This window comes from Daucus carota, chromosome 7 (assembly GCF_001625215.2).
Source record: "Daucus carota subsp. sativus chromosome 7, DH1 v3.0, whole genome shotgun sequence".
NCBI classification, from domain to species: domain Eukaryota; kingdom Viridiplantae; phylum Streptophyta; class Magnoliopsida; order Apiales; family Apiaceae; genus Daucus; species Daucus carota.
Window position 1 is genome coordinate 6,554,669 of NC_030387.2, and position 24,620 is coordinate 6,579,288.

The following is a 24,620-nucleotide window of genomic DNA, read 5'->3' on the forward strand; positions in this document are numbered from 1 at the left end:
ATAAGTAATTATTATTTGAAAAATAATTATTAGACTTTGAAAATAATTAAATAACAGAATTTTAAAATATAGCTAATCATTATAGCTAACATCACTGGAGCAAAAAGCTTACAGGTTCAGCAAATTTTTAACTAATCATCTATATTTACATTTTTAGCTAACAATTATAGCTATCTCCCTTGGAGATGCTCTAACTGGTCACAATATGGTTTTTATTACTTCCAAATCTTTTTTTACCTACTAGTGATTATTTAAGTTTGGTAAACTTTTGCAAATTATTTTGGTCTTAATCAAATGTTTGCGCTTTATTCTTTTATCTTTTTTTAACTTTCTTGTTCTTGCATCACATACATGGCCTTTATTTATTTACTTATCATTTATTGAATTTTTTATATTTTATCCTTAATTAATACCTTAAATCATTTTCGTCGTCTTATTTTCTTATTACCTCATAATTATTAATAAAATTATTGTTTTGTAAGTTTAATATGATATTATATATTTAAAAATTTGTTATCTTAAATCGTAAACAATTATAATTTAACAAAACAAAGTGTTTGTCGTTTTATTTTCTCATTTCTTCATAATTTGTAGAATTACTATTGTGCAAAATTATTAATGGGAAATGAAGTTTATCAAAACAATTATTACTTTAACAAAACAAAGGTGATATATATTACTTTAACATTCTACCGTGATCATAAAATTATTATATATATGTGTGGGTTGTATTAATCAAGTATATAATTATTTTGATGTGTTGAATTTTAGATTTTATTCATTTGCAATACGAATAAATATAATTATATTAGCGGGTAAACGGGATTAGCATCACCCTGGGTTTTATCTATATTCTATTGACATTTATATTAATTAATTTATTCTATTATTATAAGTTTGTACCGTAATGTTAGTCATTTTTTTTAACAACAATATAGTTACTCTTTTGTTGTGGGAAACTGGTACTTAATTATCTAATATAATTGTTTAGACAATTTTATGTGAAATTGGAATCATATAAGTTTTTACATTGATTATATATAAGATATAATTTAAACAAATAATATGTCATGCAAGATGTAAAATGACCATTATATGTAGGGTACCTCTTGAGTGGGATTAAAAAGCTAGATATCACAAACATATATAAGAAACGCAAATATTCTTGTTTTAAGGAAACTGGTGGTTAGTTCCCTTGATGTTATGTCAAAGTGAAGTGATATGTGATAAAAGAATCAAGAGGAGCCATTGGCCTTCTAGCATGCCCGTTGTCCTCGCACTATATATATGTAGGACTAGAAGAGTCTGTACTGCATGTCTAAGATATCAACAAGTTCGAAAGGGAGAAAATAATACAAAGATATCATATATATAATTATAATATGTCGAGCAGGAACAGAGATCCACTGGTAGTAGGGAGAGTGATTGGGGATGTATTGGATCCTTTTACAAGATCAATATCCCTAAGGGTGACATATAACAACAGGGAAGTTAATAATGGTTGTGAGTTTAGGCCTTCTCATGTTGTTAGCCAACCAAGGGTTGAAATTGGTGGTGATGATCTCAGGACTTTCTACACTCTAGTAAGTTGCTAACCCTGCTACTCTACCCCTCTTCTTCTTCTTCTTTGCCCCTGTATATGTAATAGAGAACTCACAACTGTACTTAGGGTTTTTTTTGGTTGCACCTACTGAGTTTTGGCGGTTTTTCTTCTAGTGATTATTTTTGTTTTGCAGGTTATGATAGACCCCGATGCTCCTACTCCAAGTGATCCCAGCCTCAGGGAATACTTGCATTGGTTAGTAACCATCTAGTACCCCTGTCTCCGGTTTTTTTAGCCATATTTCCTATTTATTCCTCCCTAAAAGTTTGTCCACATTCAGTGAGTACCGTAAACTAGAATCCATTTTTGTCATATTTTGTATCATATTTCCAAACCAATATCTAATCTTAGTAGTTCTCAGTTCGGGCAAAATGATTGAGTAAAACGAGTAATTTTTGTTCGTGGACAACATAAATGGGAGGTAGAGCCTACAATCTCTTACAAATTTACCTAAATATAATTGCCACAAATCTGCTGTTTTTTATGTGTATTCTTGTTGGTAATAAACTTAATTAGTACTTCACAAACTAGGGTTTTGTTTTTGGTGTCGAAAGCTGCAAAGGAAAAGCCAAATTTTTTTTTTATATTTTTCTTTGTTGAAGTATGTAACCTTAGTGCTGTTTTTGAAACTTTAGGTTGGTGACTGACATTCCAGAGACAACTGGAGCAAACTTTGGTGAGTCTTAATCTCAGCTGTTGTTGACACTTCTTTAATTATTCTCTTCGATCTTCTCCATTTCTCCTAGGTTCTTTGTTCCAATTCTTTTCTTTTGTTGATACCTTTACTTTTCATGTTATCCTTCAGTTCTGCGCGCGCACACACAGACAGACGCGCACACAAGAGTAGTGCTAGGTGCACATAATTGTGTACAGAATTTTTGTACATAATGATGTGGCAAGTGATGTGGTGAATTTTAATTGGGGTGGTTGGTGTAAATGCAGGGGGGCCATCCAATTAAAATCCACCACATGTCATTATGTACATGTTTTTGTACACAATTATGTGCACCAAGCATTTTCCCGCACACAAACACGCACATTAGCCTTGGTTGCCTTGTTGTTTGTTCATAAATATTAAGCCAACTTTAAGAAGATTAATGAAATTATCAAGGTTTAGTTGTTTTTCATGAAATTTGATGAATACACAAGGCAGATGTTATTAGAGGTGAAAAATATCATGTAGCAACAAAAACTGCCGTGTCATTCTGGTACGAACATTATCTCTAAAACTTTTTGACCACAAAGTTGATCTCATCTTCTGATTGGCCAACTAGGTATCATTTCTCTGCATGCTCCACGTGTCATTATTCCCAATTCCCAGCTTTTACAACGTCAAACTTGAATCAGAAAAAAACGATTTGATGTATACTAATTCCGTTCTGTATATGCTCTTTAAGGTTGAAGAAGAATCATCTATACTCTCAGACATCATAAGTATCTTGTACGAAATGACCCATTCACCAGATTTTTATGCTCAGTGTTTCCCGCAAATTCAACTTTTTAGAAAACACTCTCCACTGCAGTCCAAACCCATTTTCATTCTTAGCGCCACGAAATTAATGTTCCATCAGGGACCAAAGTACGCTTCCCTTTCCGGGTAACAATAACGCTAAGATTGAAGGTTAGGTTGGTAAATTTTATCTGGTGGAACAAATCCATTTAATCTCTAGTGATTGGTGCTGTCCCAGCAGATCGTTTACCTAATTGGTTTACATGTACTCCCACCGTCCTAGCAGATTAATTTCAAATCTGTCCTAGCAGATTGTCTACCTTCACTGTTTGCACGCAAATCCGTCCTAGCAGATTGTTTACCTTAATTCACTGTTTGCATGCAAATCCGTTCCAGCAGATTGTTTACCTTCACTGTTTGCACGCATTTTGAGGTTCCTATGAAATATAGTTCCATAACGTCAAACTTTTAGAAAAAAAAATTAAAAAAAATATTATGGAACTTTACTTTGTAGAAGTCTCAAAATGAGTGTCAAAAAGTAACGTAAAAAACCTGTTGGCATGGATGGAGTATATGGTTTCTCTTTGGCCAATATTTGATCTTCTAATATGATACTTTTGATGGTTGATGAATTTTGCAAACAAACTATAATTAGGCCAAGAGATTGTTTGTTACGAAAGTCCGAGGCCATCAATGGGAATCCACAGGTTCGTGTTCGTCCTGTTCAGGCAACTGGGAAGACAGACTGTGTACGCACCCGGGTGGCGCCAGAATTTCAACACCAGAGACTTTGCCGAACTCTATAATCTTGGTTCTCCAGTTTCTGCTGTCTACTACAACTGTCAGCGGGAGTCTGGTTCAGGTGGCCGAAGAAGATAAATTTAAATATATGCTTGCGTGTGTATGATTGTATGTTTCTGTTTGGTTTGCTTTCGATGTGAAAGCATGTTGAAGAGTTGGAAACAAGCCAAGTAGGTATGTTGTGTGTGTGTGTGTACATAGATGACCAGCTAGCTAAACAAGTACTACAAGCTAGTCATCTTTCTTCTAAAGGTCTTTATCCACAGTATTTAGGGTATTGTTGTGGATGAATATGTAATGAATAAACATGCAGCCTTTTAATCAATATGGTTACACTAAGTTTAGTATTTGTGGGATAATTTTAAGATTGAAGAGCTCTGCCCTTCATATTTTGTTATTGTTGTCACAAATTAGAATGTATGCATACAAATATTATTCCATTCTTTGTTTACATATGATTTGCGCACGGAGGTTAAAAAGTATATATAAAGTAGTAGGAAAGTGAAGGAAAAGTGGGTAAAGTGGTCTGACTCATTGATTTTTAATATATAAAAAAAATATTCAAGCAGAAAAGTGCGGAAGTGATGGAGATGTTGGGGCCGGTTTGCCAACTGAGTGAAAAGCTTTCATCTTTCATTGAACATTGGAACGTAATTCCATGTCATGGTCGTATGAATTTTAATTTTAACTATTTGCTATAGGCATAAATGTACGTAGACTAGTGGGTCGGATCTTTGGCAAATGGGCTTGACTTTACATAAGTGAAGAGAGTAAATAGGAAAAGGAAGAGCCTTCCTATTACGTATATGTAAATGAGATGTATGAAAGGCGCGGCCCCTGAAGAATGTAACGTAGGTGATGTATGGAACTGTGGTCTTGAAATAAAGTTTAAGGACGAAATTAAGGTCTCTTTGAGGTTATCCAAAGATCATGGCTTTTGAAGTCCACCCAGTTATGATATACAATTATCAATCCTGATTTTGACGGGTTATCCTTGTGCGGAGTTTGGGTTTGAGGTAATCATATCATTCATTGAAGATCTCTCGGGGTAATTTAAAAATAATCGGATATTTTGATCACGCATTCTGGTTGGTTATCGTCATTGAAAGATTAGGATGCTCATGTACCCTGGTAGTCTGAGAAGGAGACCTTATCGTGTAATCTGGTACGTTACCTCACCGGAACCAGAGCCGGAGTAGGGGAGGGGTTGAGGACGGGGCCGGGGGTTAGGACTCGTCTATGCATATTAGGGGATGACCGCCATTATACCACGAGCCTCCTTACGAGATACACTCAGTATCGATTAGTGTTACCTCCGACAGTCAGAGATCATGCCATATCAATGACGTACTAGGATTGGAGACCTAATTTTAATAGATTTAGATTTTTTGGTCTCCAAGAACTACGTAGTACTGTTGATCCCTATAAAAACAAGGTATGTAGGCACATTGAAGGGATCGAAAGTTGAAAGTAAGAAAGCAACCCACGATCCCTTTAATCTCAACCACCCATAAACATGCAACCACCATATTTCGGCAGATTTTTCGTCAATTAACCAACGCGATAGATCTTTATTCTGACAACGAACCTTATCTTTGTTGATTACAAAATTTTTTCATCAACAAATTGGCGCTAGAAAGAGGGTTTAACAAGATCTGATTCTTGGGAGGGAAAGAAGACGAATCATTGCGATGATAGTTTGTACGAAGACGGAAGATACTCTCGGAAGGAGGATTCCATGAAGGACTATGTCCTTGGCCCCTACCTTGCTTCTGGAAGTTGCCCTCTAGTCATTGTTAGTAACTCTGAGTTGTAGGATACACTTCGTTATATTTGCAGGGAATTAGGGTTAGGCTGTTCACCATAGAGTCAAGGATGGATGAGAATGATTATCTCACATCAAGAAGTGCCCATACTAGAAGGAATCAATGAAGGCGTATAGATGGTCGTTTTAGAAAGTTTACACTGCAGAGATGGAACATTTCGATCATACCCATATTGTGGAGCTCCACGATAATAGTCAGACATCAAAGGAGCATCTTGCTGGTAATGAAACCCTTGTCTGGGAAGAAATGACAGATCATGGAGGTGAAAGAAATGTAACTAATGAGAACATGAGAAGGGAGTTATAGCCTGAAAGGTTGAGCATAACCAAAGTAGACTTGGCCCTGATTATGGAGATGCCTAATGGGGAAATAGGTTTCACACAAAATGATGCATAAGGTGAGTGGAGGAATCTATTTTAAGGATGGTTTCTCTCTTGAGCGCGACCATATATATATTATATACTCCCTCCGTCCCATATTAAGTGACCTTGTTTGACTTTCACGGAGATTAAGAAAAAAGTAGTGAAAGAGAGTAAGTTTAGTTGAAAAGTGGGTAAAGTGGTGGGACCTATCAGTATTTTAATAGATAGTGGAAGAAAATAGTGGGTGTAATAGTGTTTGTTTAATAAAAAAGAGTATAAAATAGAGAGGTAGTGGGTGTAATAGTGAAAAGTAGTGTTCAAAAATAGTAAGTATGATAGGTTCATACTTTTTGGGATGTCCCAAAAAGGAAATGAGGTCACATAAAATGGGACGGAAGGAGTGTGTGTGTGTGTGTGTGTGTGTCTATATAATATATATATATATATATATATATATATATATATAGAGAGAGAGAGAGAGAGAGAGAGTCTTACTCCAATAGAAACCTCCTTATTCTAGAAACTAAAAACCAAGCTAGAATATCACTAAATCCTTAAGCAAATACCACTAAATTCTTAAACAACCACATCTCCACCTCCATCTTCACCAACCCCCACCTCCATCTTCACCAACCACCACCACCACCTATGCCGCCCGCCCCCTCCATAACATCCACCACCTCCATTATTTCTCTAACAACACAATCTCCACCTCCATCTTCACCAGCCCCATCTTGGTCGCTGCTTCAACCTCCTTCCGTCCCGTTCATGCTTCTTTCTCCACCTCGGCTCAACTTCAAAACTCGGCGAAGCCGCCACTATTCCGGTAACACTCCAACCCCCTAATTCAAGCCGCCCAGACCTCCGCTACAATCATCCTTCCGCCATCTCCACCTTCACCTCCACCACCATCACCACCATCTGAATCGAAAACGTGAACGGATCTGGAGATTCTGAGCAGTTTCTGGAACATATCTAGAGATTATGGGCAGTTTCTGCAAGTTTTTACTAATTCCTACAACACAGATCACTAAATCCTAAAGGGAATATCACTAAATTGTACTGAGAATATCACTAACTTGTATTGGTTTCTAGTTTTTATTTTAAAAGATCATGAGCCTATGTGTGTGTGTGTGTGTTATATTTATTTTTAGAATAATTTGAGAAACTTGCAAGTGTGAATATATAGATTATACGGTTCAAATCCTGTCGCCCAATACTGCTTTAGGTAATATTTCTTCTATTTCTTTTTTGTTTTCCATTTTTGATTTTCAATAATTAACCTAATTTTTGATCAAAGATTAAAATAATATATTTATTATTTTGTAAAACTAAAAAATTATACTTTAAAAAAGATAATACATATCTTATAATGATATAATTTGTTAATATATTTTTACATATATTATATATATAAATTTGAGTAATCAATTGATCATTAGTGATGATAATGGGTCGGATCGGGTTGGTTTTTGAGATTCAGACCCAATTCACTATATTTCGGTTCGGTTCGGGTCCGGGTATCTAAAATGAAGATCCAAATCAAATCCGTCGAGTATTTTCGAATTTCGGATCTGACTCGAGTTTAATTCGAATACTTAAAAAAATAAAAATTAAAAATTATATATTTCTAAAAAATGTGATGATTAATTTTGTTAAAATTTAAGAATATAAAAGGACTTCACATGTTACATTTCGTATAAGAAACATGTTAAATATGCTAATTTAATTATTTATAAACATTCAATATATCGTTTATATATTTATTATATTTTGATTATTAAATGCACAATAATTAAGAAAAATACAATAATGATGAAATGGATGTAAAGTTGTATGACACATATAAAATTAAGTAAAATGTTAATATACATACCTAATAATTCATAATATTATATATATATATATATATATATATATATATATATATATATGGTACAAACTTATAAATTTTATGCGTTCAACACATATATAATTTGAGTTACGTTTTTTTAAAATATTTAGTTGAACATCGATTAAAATTGTGTTGTAAAAGTACATAAACTAATTTTTCAATTTAAGAACTAAGTTAAACGTATTATATAACTAATATTTATGTTTCCAGACCCTACCCACACCCCAGAGGTATAGTTTAAGCATCTTTATAGATATATTCAACACAACGATAATTAGTGTTTTTCACCCGATATTGAACCCCAGTTATAAATGTGTTGAATGCACGATTTATTTATGCGTTATTTTTAAAAATTGTGATGTTTTTTTCAAGAATTTTCAACATGGATACTTCCTATAACTAAGGATTAACACGATGGGAGAATAAAAAAATTCAAAAAAAGAAGTTTGTAACTTAAATTTTTTTTATTTGATCTTATCCCTATATATATAGGCTACTGATCAAATACAAACCACTAAATGCGAATCTTAAATACGAACCAAGAGAAACTAGGCATATATCATATATGTCATCACCCATCCCTAGACGTCATCACCAACCCGACCCCCACTCCCGACCCCACTCAATCCATCTCAGGCCCACTAAAACATCACTAAGGCTCCGGACAGGACTTAGAGAGCTCCAGACAAGCTCAAGAGCCAATAATTTACCCCTTCCCACTAGGGTCCACCCACGTTTACTAGGCCCCATTTAGGCCTTGCCAAGGCAAACCTCAGGGTCCATATTCGGGGCCCATAACCCCTCATACTTTTAAAAAGCATTGGTTCGGATTTAAGTTTGTATATAGTGTTTGTACTAGAGTATGACTATATATATATATATATATATATCGGTCTTTCTAATGTGTGCCCAAGGGCACACAATAAGCACCAACTCTCATGAAAATGGCTTCATTTGATTGGTGAAATTGGTGTAAATGCAGGGGGGCCATCAACATTTATTATCTATCCACCAATCAAAAGCTAGTATTTTTATGGGAGTTAGGGACTAATGTGTGCCCATGGGCACACCATAGAAAATTCGCATATATATATATATATATATATATATATATATATATATATATATTACATTTATCATAGATTTATATATAATATTTTGTATCGGATTTTTATCGGGTTTTGGATTTCGGGGTGGGTCTCGATTCAGAATATCTGAGATCCAGATTTATATCGAGATCCAAACTTTTTTGGATATAAAATTAAGATCTAGATCCAAAACATCGAATTCAAGCAGATCCAATTGGTTGTCGGGTATCTACCTGGTCGGATAAAACTGCAAGTGATGATTAACAGATACTCCCTCCGTCCCAATCAATTCTATACCGTTTTCTTTTTGGGATGTCTCATCATTTCTATAATTTCCAAAATAGCAACTTTTTATAATATAAAATACTACTACACCCACTACATTCTCCCACTATCTCCATTATATAATAATAGAAACGCTATTACACCCACTACTTTACTCCACTATCTCATACGGTATCTATTATTAAAAAATATGTAGGTCCCACCACTTTACCCACTTTCCACCTAACTTTAATCATTTCTTACTTTTTTTTCTTGGTCTCCGTGTCCGATCCCAATGTATATAATTCATTGGGCCGGAGGAGTATAAAGCATGGAGCGAGGGAATATAATAATAAAAAGTTTTAATGCCGAACTAATGGGAGAAAAAATCTAGGAGAGATAATAAGAGAAGGAGAATAAGTATAAATGTGAATCTGTAATATAATTGTAACTGGCTTAAAATGAACAAGTTGCTCCTCCTCCACTTGAAGAGAGTGTCTTTTTGTGGTGCATCAATAATGGCGGGACTATCTATGGCCATCATTCCTATAGTTAAATTGGGAGGTTTTATTTTATCCCACGTTTTGCAACAAAGCATAAACAAACAACCATAGTTGAAATGCATACAATTTACAAGTAATATCACCATACTTTATCATGATAAAATTTAATAATTTTTTATTTGGCAAACAAACAAATCTGCATATGAGATACACCCCATCTTTTTCTTCGCCATAAATGTTCTACTTTTTGTAGGTGGTTCTACCTACTTCACTTAAAAAGGTGCCTTGTTTTCAGATATTCTGCAGGGGCTTATTCACATTCCAGTTTCTTCATACCTCAAGGTATCAACCTGGACTTCCCATGTTTTTATTTTTCTTCTTTTCTGTTGGTTTTTATGTTCACACATACATGTGCACACATTTTCACATGGGCTTAGCAGAAACAAAGCTTTGTCCATTTGGAATTGCAGATAAAGATTTTAATTGGTATAGTGATCCTTTGAAGTTTCAATGTGAAATTGAAGAAGAGTATATAAAGATGAAGTGGTAATCTTTGTAAAGATAGGATATTTGTCCTTTTGCAATGGAAAGGGAAGGAATATTTAGCAAAAAAAAAAAGGGGAAGGAATGGATTTAATTTTTGATTAAAGGTGTTACCTTTAGTTTAAAGAAAATGCTTAAATTTCATTCATTGATTAGTACTTACTGTAATGCATGTGATTTTGGATTGATTTTTATGACTGCAATGCTCTGTGTCCTTGTCTACTTTTCTCTTGGTGGTTCTGTTTGGTAATGGTTGTTTGCAAATGGTCAAGTTTGCTGTTCTTGTTATGCTACTTACTTTATGATTTTGCAACTACTTGCTGAGAATGGCTAAAATTACTTGATATTCGAGAATCACGATTTCCGAAGTAATTCCTGGATATGCAAAAAAATTCTAACTTTTTTGTTTTTGCGAAATAAATAGAATCTCAGCTTCAATTGCAATTAGTAATGAGAACTTTAGAGAAAACTTATCTGCATTGGGGAAGTAATGCCTTGATTACCTTAGAAATGCAAGAATATCTTTTCATTAATTCCACAGTAAGATAACTTTGGAGGAAACATATCTGCACATTTATTGAGGAAATCTTTAGGAAAAATTATATATAAATGTGACCTTGTTGATTACAGGATTCTACTGTGAGAATCTGATTGATGTCACATTATTACTTTAATCTGATCGAAAACCTTATTTACTACCCTGCACATAAAAGGGGCATTCTCCATCAGATAAATTACCAAGAGTTTCTTAGTCTTAGCTGTCTAACTTGTAGCTCCCTGTTTCAAAATTTTGTAGATTGTTTTGATGGGGAAGATAACAGTGACCAGTTTGCTACTTGGAATACTCATTCATGTAATTGTGGTATATGCTGATGTAAAGAACTTGAACATATGGCCCATGCCAAGTTCGGTGTCCCATGGATACAACACTCTTTATATTGCGAAAGATTTTAAGCTAAGGACATATCAAAGTAAATATGCTGATGCCTCAGGAATTCTGAAGGATGGATTTACAAAGTTAGTTGACATCATCAAAGGAGCCCATGTTATAGATTATAATTATCCTGGATCTAGTTCATCCGCAATTTTACAAGGAATTCATGTTATTGTTGCTTCGCCAAGTGATGAGGTATTTCTTTATATCACTTGTCCGACTTCTTATAAACTATTATTATATATTATATCCCCAGCTTCTATATTATGCTTGTAAACACTCATTTGGTCAATGTATATGAGTATTACATACTCTTTTACATATATATTTTTTCTTTTCTGTTGTTCCTGATATCATATGTGATAGATCTTTTTCTTATCTGTTTTAAGTATACATGAGTCCAGAAAAATATACCAAGTAAGTATATTTGTATTACTATCAGTAATACAATTTTTTTGCTTTCTACAAGAGAATCATATTCATGTTTATGTGCTTCACTGCTCGACTGCTTGTGTATTATTTTTTAAATAATATATTGTATCTTTCTCCATTGTTATTGAATTCCTTGTGATGCAGTTACAATATGGTGTTGACGAATCTTACAACTTAGATGTCCCTATGCAAGGAAAGGCAGCATATGCACTTCTTAAGGTTGGTTGAACTTCTATATTTGCGAGTAAAAGTCTACTCTGTGCAGGTGTTGTATATATTGTTTCCCAGTATGCAGCACATTCTTTGTTGCATACTTGTCCTGTCTTTGTTGGTCCATGCAGTCAATTCGACTGAATGACTAGGAAAAGAGTGAGATTCTAGCTTTACCACCATGACTTGTATATACTTATATATATGTATATAAGATATTTTATAATTGTAAAATCTATTTTCTCCGGAGAGAAATGTTTTTTGTGACAGCAATCTAATGCACATCCCTGCCAAAATAACTTTAAGTATGTTCCGCAATGTAAGTATTAACAATAATAGTTATATTTATCTGTTCCAAAGTAGATGGCCATTCACCAATATGTTATTACATTATACTGATATAAGAGCTTAGAGAGTCATCTTAGAGTTTTATATTACATATAGTCATTGTTCTGATTATCAATATAAACTATTATTTGCTCTTCCTCTATCTGGCTTAGGGATCCTTTAGGGGATTCAGAGTACAAGGATAAATAAATTTGGGAGAGAACTTGTTTGCTGACTTCTGTATTGTTTTTTAGTTGGAGGCTATGTAATTCTTAACATATACTTTCTTCACGTGTCAGATTTGATATCATGACCATGATTCCTTTTTTTTTTTTTTTTTGTCATAAATCATCACCATGATTCTGATTTCAAAACAATTCATGTCTGCCTAAGAGTCTTCCATGTACAATTGTATTTCATTAAAAGTTATATAGTACTTGAGCAAGTTTGTGTATTCAGGAGGATTATAACAGTTCATAGTACTATCAAAGGGATTAAGAGGAGTAACTAAAAGTTTAATTGCTTTTATTTATATCAAAAGAAAAATGTAAACAAAGTAGTGTTTGTAACTTAATACACAATCATTTACGTATGTTCTATTTATTTTGTACCTTTGTAATCTTTTTACCCGATCAATGATGAGTTACCAATATTTTTATTTCTTAAAGATGTTTGTGAATGTGACAAAGATTGCCAGGACAGAAATTTGAAATTTGATGATTTGAAAAGAAATAATTATAGGGGCCGCTGATAAGGAGTGTCATATATGAATGGCATTAACGTGGTCATGCTTAAACATGGCCTACTTTGTTTTCTACCTAGCCAAACTAATTCCATGTGCTACTTAAAGACCCTAGCATTACCTTGCAAATTTCATTAGGTGTAATCCTTTGTTTAATGTAAAGGACCATGGAAAAAGAAAGTGTTACTACAACTCTGCAAACAAGTTATATGCCATGTGTAATCTTATGGAGCGATATAGATGCTAAACTAATAATATTTCTTTTTGTTTGTAATCTAACATGTCTGAAGTGACTTCCAATTTCTTTATCAGTAGCTTTGTAGTTAAATAGTTGCTCCGTATCATGGATGTAAATGCTCAATCTTTCTTTTAGTAGAGTTAATTATTCATATGTCTTTAAAGGTCAAATCAAGCATGCTGCAAATAAATTTACTAGAATTGAATATAGTTAAAAGAAATGCTTCCAGACATAAGTGTTAACTTCTATTCTGATATGTTTACTATTTTGTTATGCTTATCGATAAGCTTTGACATTTTATGTAGGCACAGACAATTTATGGGGCACTGCATGGCTTGCAGGTTATCAGTTCTTCCTGATGAAACCCTATTACTTTATTTTCTATTTGTTCAATTTTATAAAGCTCGGACATTGTAAAATTTTGTTTCAGACATTCAGCCAATTGTGCAATTTTAACATTAGCACAAGAGCAATCGAAGTTCGTCAGGTTCCCTGGACTATATCTGATCAACCTAGGTTCTCTTATAGAGGCTTGCTAATTGGTGAGCTGATTCTTTAATTATCCTCACTACAAAAGATTTGAATGTGTTTTGGGTTGTGCAATATTGGTGTGACCCGCCACAAGTCTTTTATTTTTGCTAAATGAACCGTCATACTTTGATATTATTGCATGCATTGTAGTTCATTTGTAAATTAGCCTCTAGCCAACATCCTGGACAACACTCGTGAATAAGTAATGCTTCATTAATATGTTAAGATATGCAATTGTTTTTTAATTGGAAGTTGTCCTGTTGAGTTGAGAAACTAATAAGTTTGTCCCAACTGCTGGCAAAATGCTGCAGATACATCTCGCCACTATTTGTCATTGCCAGTGATAAAGAAGGTTATTGATTCAATGGCTTATGCAAAGCTGGTGAGTAACTTAAACATTGCCTTACATTTCTAACATATTTTTTATGGCAAGGGCAAACATCTACTCAAATATAATTTATTACATAAGCATAGGAATCTGTCTCCTGTCCTTGTCTGAATAATTTCGAAACTCTGTTATGGTACATTTTTGCAACAAAACTCAACACAAAAATTCTTCCAACATGGATTAAGGAGTGGAGCCTCAGATGGCGTAATGTAGCATTAAACATTTCCTTTGAATTATTTCACTAAACTCTGCAGTGAGAAACAATACTTTCATACGAATGCTGTAACTCTTAAGATTATGTACGATCCAATTAGGCTTTCCTCCTATAATAACAGCTCATGCTACATAGGTTAATCAAAAATTAGATCTTTTTTATAGATAAAACGAAGTACATTTGTGTGCCACAGTGCTACTAATGACAAAACACATGCCACCAGCCATCTTGATTGCTAATCATTAAAAACAAAAACCATGAATCAGCTCAGTATTATCCGTTCTGGTTAGGATGTCTCCAATATGTTCTCTCTGTTCACTATTCGTTCCGTATCCAATGTGTTCTTCCTTCAGCTATGGCCAGAACTAAGATAAATTAGTCATACTCTGTATAATAACACCAGATATGTAGGTTTTGCAGTCTAAATTTGTGCTGTAGCTGGGCTGTCATACGACAGTTTGATTTTCAGTCTAATTTTTTGCTGTAGCCTGTATCTCAGTTCTTCTGAACTTCATACATAAATATCCTAGAGGACTAACATGTACACTCTATCTTACAAGTCTTATCACATTCCTTAAGAGAAAAAATGGGCAAGTGGAAATGAAGGAAATGCCACCACTATGTCTGGGCCGTATTCTTACCCAAATTTATCAAATTGTTCTTCCGCTGTGGGCAAGTTGATATGAGGTCACCAAAAATTCTAGTGATAGGTGTTTCAAGCAGACGTGAATGCATGGATTAGAATTCTTTAATCGTACACTTGGGTTCTTTGAAATGTCCCATGATGTCCTTGCTATGTTCTTATGTGTGTGTGTGTGTGTGAATATTTTAATTTTGATATAAGAATTTATATGCTGAACAAAAATCATTTTGTAATTATGCAGAATGTGTTACATTGGCACATTGTAGATACACAGTCATTCCCTTTAGAGATACCTTCATACCCAAAATTATGGAATGGTGCTTATTCTCTTGAAGAACGATATACAATGGCTGACGCTGCTGAGATTGTGAGGCAAGTCAGTATTACATCTTCAGAGTGCAATTGGATTCTACAACGCATGTCTAAATATTTGTCAATATTTGCAGATATGCTCAAAGACAAGGAATTAACGTACTGTCTGAGCTTGATATTCCAGGGCACGCACAATCCTGGTAGGCAGTCTGAACACATTTCACATTATACTTGACTCCGCTATTATCTGTTTTCAGGAATTTTTGATTGAAAACAACATTTTATTCTGTAGTGAAGTGCATTATGTATACCTGCATTACGTCATCTCACTTGTATTGTTACACCTCCGAAACTGCTACTTGTAGTAATTTCATGTCTGTATTTGTTTTAGGTATGTTTGCCTTGACCCTGAAATATAGTATTTGGAATTAACATTTAACGGAAAAACACTCATAAAGTTAGCTAAACTAGATGAAATGTGCTTATATCTGACAAAACGTATACTGTGGTTGTGCGACTGTCAAAATTAGTATATGTCGGTTAAAATATTATTTTATTGTGAATATAGGTTTCATAAGCTTATAGAGATTATTAGTTGCAATCTTGAATCATTCTATATTTTTGAAAGAGAAATGTTTGGTTATATACCTAAAATTTTATTCCAATTCTGATCTTTCGATGGCTTTTCGGGTAGTATCTAAAGATGTAGTTTATTGGTAGGACTAACCAATAAACTACATCTTAGTCTCTTCTCTCTGGAGTTGCCTATAAATTTTTGAATAATTTTATATATATAAGTTTTGATCTTTCAGTTGAGACTGGTATATATGATACTGATTTAGCTATTTGTTGTTATTTCCCGAGTATGTTCTGCCGACTGCTATATTTAATGTAATTTTCTTATTTATAACCAAAATGTGTGAATCAACTTCGTGCACCACTACTGAATGAAGTAGAACATAGTGTTTGGTAAAATGTCATTGTATCTCTCAATTTCCACCAATGAAAATTTACTTACTACAGATTTTTCTAATTGCTTGTTATGATGACTACTGTCTAATGGTGTATTTAGGGGGGTTGGTTATCCTTCATTATGGCCATCAGACAAATGTATGGAGCCACTTGATGTCAGCAATGAATTTACCTTTAAGTTAATAGAGGGGGTTCTCTCTGGTAAGTTGGTAGCTTTCATCTCGAAACTGTTGCCTTTGACTTTGTAATGTCAATGTAAGAGCGTTTAATATTTACACAAATTTCAGATTTCAGTAAAATCTTCAAATATAAATTCGTTCACTTGGGAGGCGATGAAGTCGATACGAGTGAGTTCTCCTTCTGTTCATTTAATGGATTTGACAGTTGATGCATATACCTTGCTTTTAAGCTTTTTACCGATATTCATCATAGAATATGTGCAGTATTAAATTCTTTTTCTCTCTTTGGTGTGTGATAAACTAATAATGCTTTATAGAATCTTGAATTCAAAATCCTATTGCTTAGTATCAGTGAACTGGAATAGTAGCATTATATATTGTCTTTAGTATGATGTCTCAAAGTAACACTAGTTTCCGTCTTCTATGTTTCTTATATCTGATATTATACAGACTCTGAATTTTGATTGGGCTCTTTAATGTCCTGCATTGTTCAGCAACCAAATATTTTTCATTGCAGTGACAATAATAGGATGACATAACTAAACACATAAATCAAGCATAAGTTTCACTGCAACCAAGTCTATCTAGTCACACCTTCGTCCCTCTATATTTAATTGCCAAAGCTTGCTACATTTTGCTAAGGAAGAGAAAAAGCTAGAAAAGTTTATTTCTGAAAATACTGTAAACTGCATGTATACTTCTATACAACATTACATAACTGAATAAGCCTTTTGTTTTAGCTTTACACTCTCATCAAATTCACATCTTCATATTAAGTCTTCTAGCTACATATGATCGAGTAATTGGAAGTAATACTCTAGACAAATTCATGATGTAATCTTCTATCTCGCATTTAAACATGTATTGGAAGAAAAGAAATTGAAAATTTGTATCCAAATCATATACCGTTGGACTTGGTGCACTTTCATATTCCATGGCAAAATGTTGTGATAGACTCTGTCAACATCTTTATAGTCATCATCAATAAGCATTTTTAACCATATCTGCACAATTTTTACAGATTTGCATAGTATATATTTTATTCTTTATAATGATGAATAACCAATAGATTCATTGGGTTTAAATTTTCAGCTTGCTGGGAAAAAACACCTCATGTAAGCGAATGGTAATTATCTTGAAACCCCAGCTTTCTCTGTTCATAGCAAGTAAAACGTAGATTGACATAGTAGTTCTGATGGAATGCATAGATCAGATATATAAATTTTGTATACCTCATTTTAGTTTTCCTTTCAAGAATACAATCAAGATGCAAACAGTATGTTTCCTATGTAGATTTAGAACTGCATTATGTTGTATCATTCACCATGACAATCCTGATTCTGCCTCTCCGCACATCTCAGTAACCAGTACTGCTAGAAATATTTTGTTAAGTTACCAGGAATCTTGCAGTCAACAAATCTGAAACAGCATTTTCTTGCTATTCAAGGCGAAGTCCTTAGAGTAAACACTAATTCCCGCCTGATGATCTCTATGATCAAGTCATGTCAGTCATTTATGTTTATATTAGTGCCTAATACGATAACTATGTAATATTTAATGAAATATATGCTCTGTTTTACAGGTTAAAGAAAAAAAATATGAATGGCACTGACGCTTATGAGTATTTTGTCTTGCGAGCACAGAAAATTGCCATGTCGCTTGGATATGAAGTTGTCAACTGGTATATATCATGCTAAACTAAATTTCCCTATTGTATGGATATGAATCTTGATTAAATTACTACCTATTGCAGGGAGGAGACCTTTAATCACTTCGGCAATAAATTGGACCGCAAAACTGTAGTCCATAACTGGTATTTTCTGCAAATTTCCTACTTCTGTATATGCCAATAGAAATCAATCAATTAGTTGCCAATTCTTTTTCTTCAATCAAAAACATGTATTCTGGTGCTGCATATTTAAGATAAATGAGTTATTTGTTTGCTTTTTTCGTAAAAATCTTGCATAAAATATTTAATGGAGAAACTTACAGCGGTCAATATCTCTGTTATCATCTCAATTGAGTTTTACTTTGATCAAATTGATTATCTCCTGTATATTTTATTAGTAGACTAAAAATGGTTGTTCTGCAATTAAATGAAATGAAAGCAAATAAGAACCTTAACAAATCCTAGAGTGTGGATGACCACTGTTATGCCAATTTGCTTCTTACAAAGCCCCATTATTTCACTAATTTTCACTTTAATGTCAGGCTAGGGGGAGGTGTTGCTGAGCGAGTGGTTGCAGCTGGGTTGAGGTGCATTGTAAGTAATCAAGGCAAGTGGTATTTGGACCATTTGGATAGCACATGGCAAGATTTCTACATGTATGAACCACTCACAAACATTACCAGCCCTGCAAAACAGAAATTGGTTATTGGTGGTGAAGTATGTATGTGGGGTGAGCACATTGATGCCTCGGATATTGAACAAACAATATGGCCACGTGCCGCAGCAGCTGCAGGTACTCTTTCGCATTCCTCTGATGAATCTACAACATTGAAAACTAAAAATATATATCCTGTCTTCGTAATGTATTTCGTAAAACAATGATCTTGGATAAAGAAACAATCAAGTGATGTACATATTTGTCAGGAAACAGAGATGTCAGATATTGACTATAGTTTTCTGTTGCCCTTAAATCTTGATAAATCATGTAGTGCAAAAGTTTATTGTGTATTTGTACTAAATGAACTACCAAAGGCAACAGACTTAGTATGTCACTTGGTGCAAGTAAGCTAAGTATGTAATCTCTTGCATAGATACTGATTACTGTCTCATAATGTCCCATGGTTATTGTGAAATAAGTTACTTAACACCCCTTTGGTCAAATAACGTACCACCATTTTGAGTCTGATTTTCGAAAAGAAACATTTAAAAATAGGACTGTTCAAGTATTCCGGTATCCAAAGACATCCATACAAGTGTCCAAGTATCAAACGCAAGTACTTCAGTAACCGAACGATCCTGTTTGCCTTTGAAGTAATTTTTCAAATCCAGTCGGCTTCCTTGGTGTTTAGCACATAGTAAGCATAAACTGATCATATTAATAAGACCAGTAGGCTTCCTTAAAGAATAGAAAATCATATTTATAAGATTATGTGGTCCGTATTCTTACATTCTTAATTTGTTAATTGCTGTAGTTTAGGAATTTTTACAATGAAATGCAGGAGGATTATATACTACAATCATTTGACATTTTTTGTTCATTTTTGTCCATTGAAGAGAGGTTGTGGACATCGTCCAATCAGCTGGCTAAAGATTCGCAAGATGTATATCCAAGATTATCGCACTTTAGGTGTCTTTTAAATCAAAGAGGTGTTGCAGCTTCACCAGTAAATGGGTATGGACGGAATGTCCCATCAGGTCCAGGCTCCTGTTACCAACAATAGTCCGATGAATTGATGACGACCGAGTTTACTAATAATAATAGAAATGGAAATGTTGATGAAATCCAGTGGTACCGTAATGCAGCAGCTCATTTTTCTTGGTTTTTACAGAGTAAAAGTTAGATGTTGGACAACATGTTTTCTTTGCATGTCCAGTTGCTTAAACATTTTTATCTTTCTGTAGCCATTAGAGCATACTCACATATCCAAAACAGAGATGCAAAAAAGCCTGGACGGCCTGAGATAACCGGAAAAAGTCCGGCCTCGACCGGGACCTTCAACGTGCCAGGCTCGGCAAAACTCCTGTCTTATACAGATTTTTTAAAAGCTGGTCCGTCCGATTAAAGTTCTTATAAGATTTTATTAATATAATAAGTTTATTTATTTATATATGTTTTTGATATTGTAAAGAAAAACTAATTTATACACACAAAATCTTTACATATCAACGACTCAAATGATTAAAAGTAAACAATTTAATGTAAGTATGTATATTTGTTTGACATGATTAGATTAGATTACATTAAATAGACATGTAATTAATTAATTAGTTAAAAAGAAATGCAAATTACCTGAAAGATTAAAACATTAATTTAATAAGAGTCCAAATTAGCACAATTATTTTTTAGAATTCGATCAGACTTGGTCAGGTTATAATCAACATCCGGAATGAATATTTAAAATCCATATCGAAACCACATTTTTACTAAAATTCTATAATATTCTCTATCCCATTCATTTTTATATAATTTTTTTTTTGGGATATTCCACTAAATTATATACATTTTTAAAATAGTAAAGTTTTGGTAGTCGTTGATAATCCCTACTCTATTGACTGCAACTTCTGTAGTTATTACGATTTTCATTGTTGCTTTATATTATAAAAATTTAACTACATTCATTATTTTTTATCACAACACTCACTCTACACATTATATATTAATTGGTCCACTAATTTAATTATTTCTTACATTCTCTCAATAAATTATACTTTTTTTAAATCTCCATCTCTTACCCCTCATTATATACTCCAGGGGCAGGAAGGAATATATTTTAGTATCCGATTAAACTCGTACTCAAATTATTTTTTTTATGCATCATGCATTTCTAATCCTCGAAACCTAATAGCCTTGGCGTACTTCATCCCCACCTCCACCCTCATCATCTCAACCACCACCTCTACCTCCTGTCCACCACTTCCATCTCTATCTCCATTATCCCTCCACAACAAGCAGCACCAGAATCGACAACAAGAACAAATCTAGATGCTTTCATCAATTTTTGCAACACAAATCACTAAATTATACTGATTTTTTTTTTTTTGCTTTTATTTTTGTGAGATCCCGAAGAATCATATAATAAGGAGTTGAATACGATACTCACTATAATTCAAAATTATTTCAAATCTTGTGGATAAATAAATTATAACCTTAAAATGAGTTTCGTGTTCCATATATTTATCTAGTCAAATTTCTAAGGATATAGAAAATATTAATCCAACACATGATATTTTCAAGGTAGATCTTTTTGTTGATAAAACGTATCCAAAATCCGTAGGTAGGCTAAATGACTATTATTATGTACACTCACAAACCCAACACACAGATGTGTACACACACAAAATGCTACTTTCCAAAGATATATCTTATATATTTCTTTGTGAAAATTTCTATTTTTACAAGAGAATGATGAGAACTTTAAAAAAAACATAAAACTTTTATAACATTCGGAAGAGAAGCATGGAACAACTCAAACATAGTATTAATCGTCCGAATAAATATCACCAACAATTCAAATTTTTCTCTTGCCATTAAAATGATAATAATATATAAAATACGGCATTTATTATTACATTTAACAGTTGTTTTTTTTTGAAAATAATTACTACATTTAACAGTTATTCACTAAGCTAAACAGAAAGGTAACCTTGCAGCAGAAACAACAGTTGCGACAATCATATACGAACCCGTTTACTTGGCTAGCCTAGCTATGCGTCTTTTCCAACAAGCTAATTAATTGTATATCCACGCTTTAAAATGGAAAGCCATTAAGAAGACACACAAAAGCTGTGAGCCTAGCTCTGTCAAGTCATTGCATTGTTAACTTCTACTATTTATTTATTAAATACTTAGGAATTAAAAGACGATTAACGTGCACATATATATACTATGCCGCAATAGAACAGTGAACCAACAAATTAACTGTAGCAAGAAATGCCAACAGTGATACTTTAACTCATCGCAAACTGTAGAAGGCAATACAAATATTAATAATAAAATTAAGGACTCATTAATTAATTTCACTATGTTCGATCATGAGTAAGAACAGAATTCTGATATATAAACCTAATTAGATAGATAACTAATTAATTAATACAGATCTGTATATAAGTAATTTTGGAGCTAGGCATGCATGATGCATGATATGATAATTAATTAATTAATTAATTAATCAAAGTTTCACCTCTCATCTCCACCAGCAACCCTAGGTTGAGGAAACTGACTCATGGGTCCCATTCCGAGGAGATTACTAGCATCATAGCTCATGGTGGTTCCGTCGAATGTCCTGATCACCTGTTGCTGGTGAGGAAAGAACTGGTGGTGATGGTAGGGGACGGGGGAACCTGTTCCCCCGTTCCCTATCAGATTGATCCCCAGATTCTGATGACTAGTTGCCGCGGCTGCAGCAGCCGCGGCAGCTATGAGGCTATGACTAGTAATACTCCCCCCACCGACCCCGACCCCGACGCCTCCAATGTGATGGTTCTGGTACTTGGAGAGCTCGGACTTGGCACAGCTGAGGTCCATCTGGAGCTGACGGAGTTGGTGCTGGAGGAGGGAGATGACGCCAACGCAGCCGTAGACCGGGTCACGGATCCGCATGTCTGCCTGATAAGCCAGGGAGTTCACAGCATCTTCGCGTTGATGGGGGTGCAGTTCGTTGAGAAGCTTTGTGACATTGCTGGCTCCGAATACTTTGTGCACACTTGCAAATTTTTGAGGCTGGTCTGGTGGGAAGTACGGTGCAAAAACGCACTCGGGTTGACATTTCCGACGAAGAAATTTGCATGCTGCACAAGGGGAATTCGAGGCAGAGGCCATCTTTTCCGGTACCTTAATAACCAGCTAGCTTGTTTTTAGAATATTATTCCTTTGGTTGGTTATGAAAGGGCTCCTGCATTAAAAGATTAACAAGAAAATTCGGAGGAATTAATACAGGTATAAAAATCACTACATCTGTCACATCTGTCAATATCATATAGACAAGGTCTTTTAACGATTGTGATTTGTAGTAGTTGAAGGAGTACAATCGAAGTATAATGTTTCATCTGCTTACTATTCATGTTATTTTAATTTTTGTTTAAACTTCTCGTTTTGCAAAAATACATATATTTACCGAGTGATAACAAGCATAGCTTAATGAGATTCAGCAAAATGGCTCTAAATTCAAAGCTTCAAAAATTTTGTGTAAATGTATTTAAAGCGACAGGAAGGGAAAAAAGATTTCACCTTTTATAATTGCAGTACCTAGGAAGATCCGGCTTTATTGCACCCAGAAAACAGAAGGAATGAGATACAAGGCAATATTTCGTCTTTGTAGCCTTAACTTAAAAGATCTGTGAAAAAAGAAAAGAGAGAGGTGATGTAAGTAGAAACATATCAAACAACTATGAAGAACAAAAGTTTAGACAAAGCAAAAGTTCATTAAACTGCAGCTCTCTCCCTCTCCACATCTCTCTCTCCCTCTCTCTTGTCTCTCTCTCTCCCTCTCTCTTGTATCTCTCTCCCTCTCTCTCGTCTCTCTCTCCCTATCTCTCTCGTATCTCTCTCCTTCTCTCTCGTCCCTCTCTCTCTCCCTATGTCTCTCTCTCTCCCTCTCTCTCGTATCTCTCTCCCTCTGTGGAAAGATTTATATGAGAGATCTGTCTAGCTGTAGATGTAGTAGGGTTTCATAGAATAGCCATATGATGGGGGCAAAAAGAGAGAAGAAAAAGATGGAGTTTGAAGATCGGATCTCGTGAAAGGAAGAAAAGAGGTCCTTGTTTCGCTATTTCCAATAAGAGTCTCTGAAGAAAAAGGAGAGAAAGAGAGATAGATAACTTGGTTTACCTGTTAGGATCGAGTGAGACTTTTAAGAAAAGGCTGGGAGTTCTTGGGATGAACTCATATCTATATACTCACACATGTAATAAAATGTTAAAGAAAGATAATAGTAGTAATATATTTAACAGGAGGTGGCTGAATAAGAGAGAAGAGAATAGAATAAGAATAGAATAGGAATAGAAGTCTCAAATTCTTCGATTCTTTCTTGGGAGTTTGGGAGAGGCTAGCTAGGCTTCCTCGATCTTTTCAGTCAAACCCTCATTTTTTATTTATTTTCTTTTTATTCTTTTTGTGTATGCCTTGAATGCACATGCAATGATATGGACTGATCACTGTCTTGATTTTAGCTAAAATTATTCATTTCTATTTGTAAATTAAAATAAATTTATATTCCCTCAGTCTGGTGTTACGTTATTTTTTGACACGTATTTTGAGACTCTTATAGTTTCATACTCCCTCCGTCCCTTCCATTTCTTTACACTTTCCTTTTTGGGTGTCTCATCCAATTTTTTACATTTCAAAACTTACCAAAAATAGTCAATGGGTCCCACTACTTCTCCACTTTTCTTTCCTTTTCACACTACTTTTACTCAACTATCTTTTTTTATACATTAAAAATCAATGGGTCCCACCACTTCACCCACTTTTATTTCTCTTTTTCACTACTTTATACA

At 34.1% G+C, this 24,620-nt stretch overlaps 3 protein-coding genes across 5 annotated transcripts; 2 read left to right on the top strand and 1 right to left on the bottom strand.

Moving 5' to 3' along the window:
- The first annotated feature begins 1,294 nt into the window (after window positions 1–1,294).
- LOC108194504 (protein VERNALIZATION 3) lies at window positions 1,295–4,193 on the top strand. The gene is made up of 4 exons (XM_017361470.2): window positions 1,295–1,583; window positions 1,737–1,798; window positions 2,239–2,279; window positions 3,709–4,193. The coding sequence occupies exons 1-4, from the start codon at window positions 1,383–1,385 to the stop codon at window positions 3,930–3,932; spliced, it is 528 nt and encodes a 175-aa protein (XP_017216959.1). The 5' UTR covers window positions 1,295–1,382; the 3' UTR covers window positions 3,933–4,193.
- Window positions 4,194–9,992: 5,799 nt separating this feature from the next.
- Window positions 9,993–20,231, top strand: LOC108194480 (beta-hexosaminidase 3). Of its 2 annotated transcripts, none has more exons than XM_017361427.2 (15): window positions 9,993–10,133; window positions 11,131–11,463; window positions 11,845–11,919; window positions 13,523–13,558; window positions 13,648–13,759; window positions 14,060–14,130; window positions 15,235–15,365; window positions 15,440–15,505; window positions 16,378–16,478; window positions 16,565–16,624; window positions 17,549–17,582; window positions 18,039–18,137; window positions 18,210–18,269; window positions 18,668–18,918; window positions 19,680–20,231. In XM_017361427.2, the coding sequence occupies exons 2-15, from the start codon at window positions 11,140–11,142 to the stop codon at window positions 19,844–19,846; spliced, it is 1,587 nt and encodes a 528-aa protein (XP_017216916.1). In that variant the 5' UTR covers window positions 9,993–10,133; window positions 11,131–11,139; the 3' UTR covers window positions 19,847–20,231. The 2 variants fall into 2 exon arrangements, with proteins under 2 accessions (XP_017216916.1, XP_063937614.1); XM_064081544.1 differs by lacking the exon at window positions 9,993–10,133 and adding an exon at window positions 10,419–10,441.
- Window positions 20,232–22,028: 1,797 nt separating this feature from the next.
- On the bottom strand, window positions 22,029–24,143 carry LOC108194498 (protein ASYMMETRIC LEAVES 2). 2 transcript variants are annotated; one of them, XM_017361463.2, is made up of 3 exons: window positions 23,953–24,143; window positions 23,353–23,459; window positions 22,029–23,017 (listed from the first exon to the last, which is right to left on the bottom strand). In XM_017361463.2, exon 3 carries the CDS (start codon window positions 22,942–22,944, stop codon window positions 22,303–22,305), a length of 642 nt encoding a protein of 213 aa, XP_017216952.1. In that variant the 5' UTR covers window positions 22,945–23,017; window positions 23,353–23,459; window positions 23,953–24,143; the 3' UTR covers window positions 22,029–22,302. The 2 variants fall into 2 exon arrangements, with proteins under 2 accessions (XP_017216952.1, XP_063936947.1); XM_064080877.1 differs by lacking the exon at window positions 23,953–24,143 and having other exon boundaries at window positions 23,353–23,946.
- Between the last annotated feature and the right edge of the window lie 477 nt (window positions 24,144–24,620).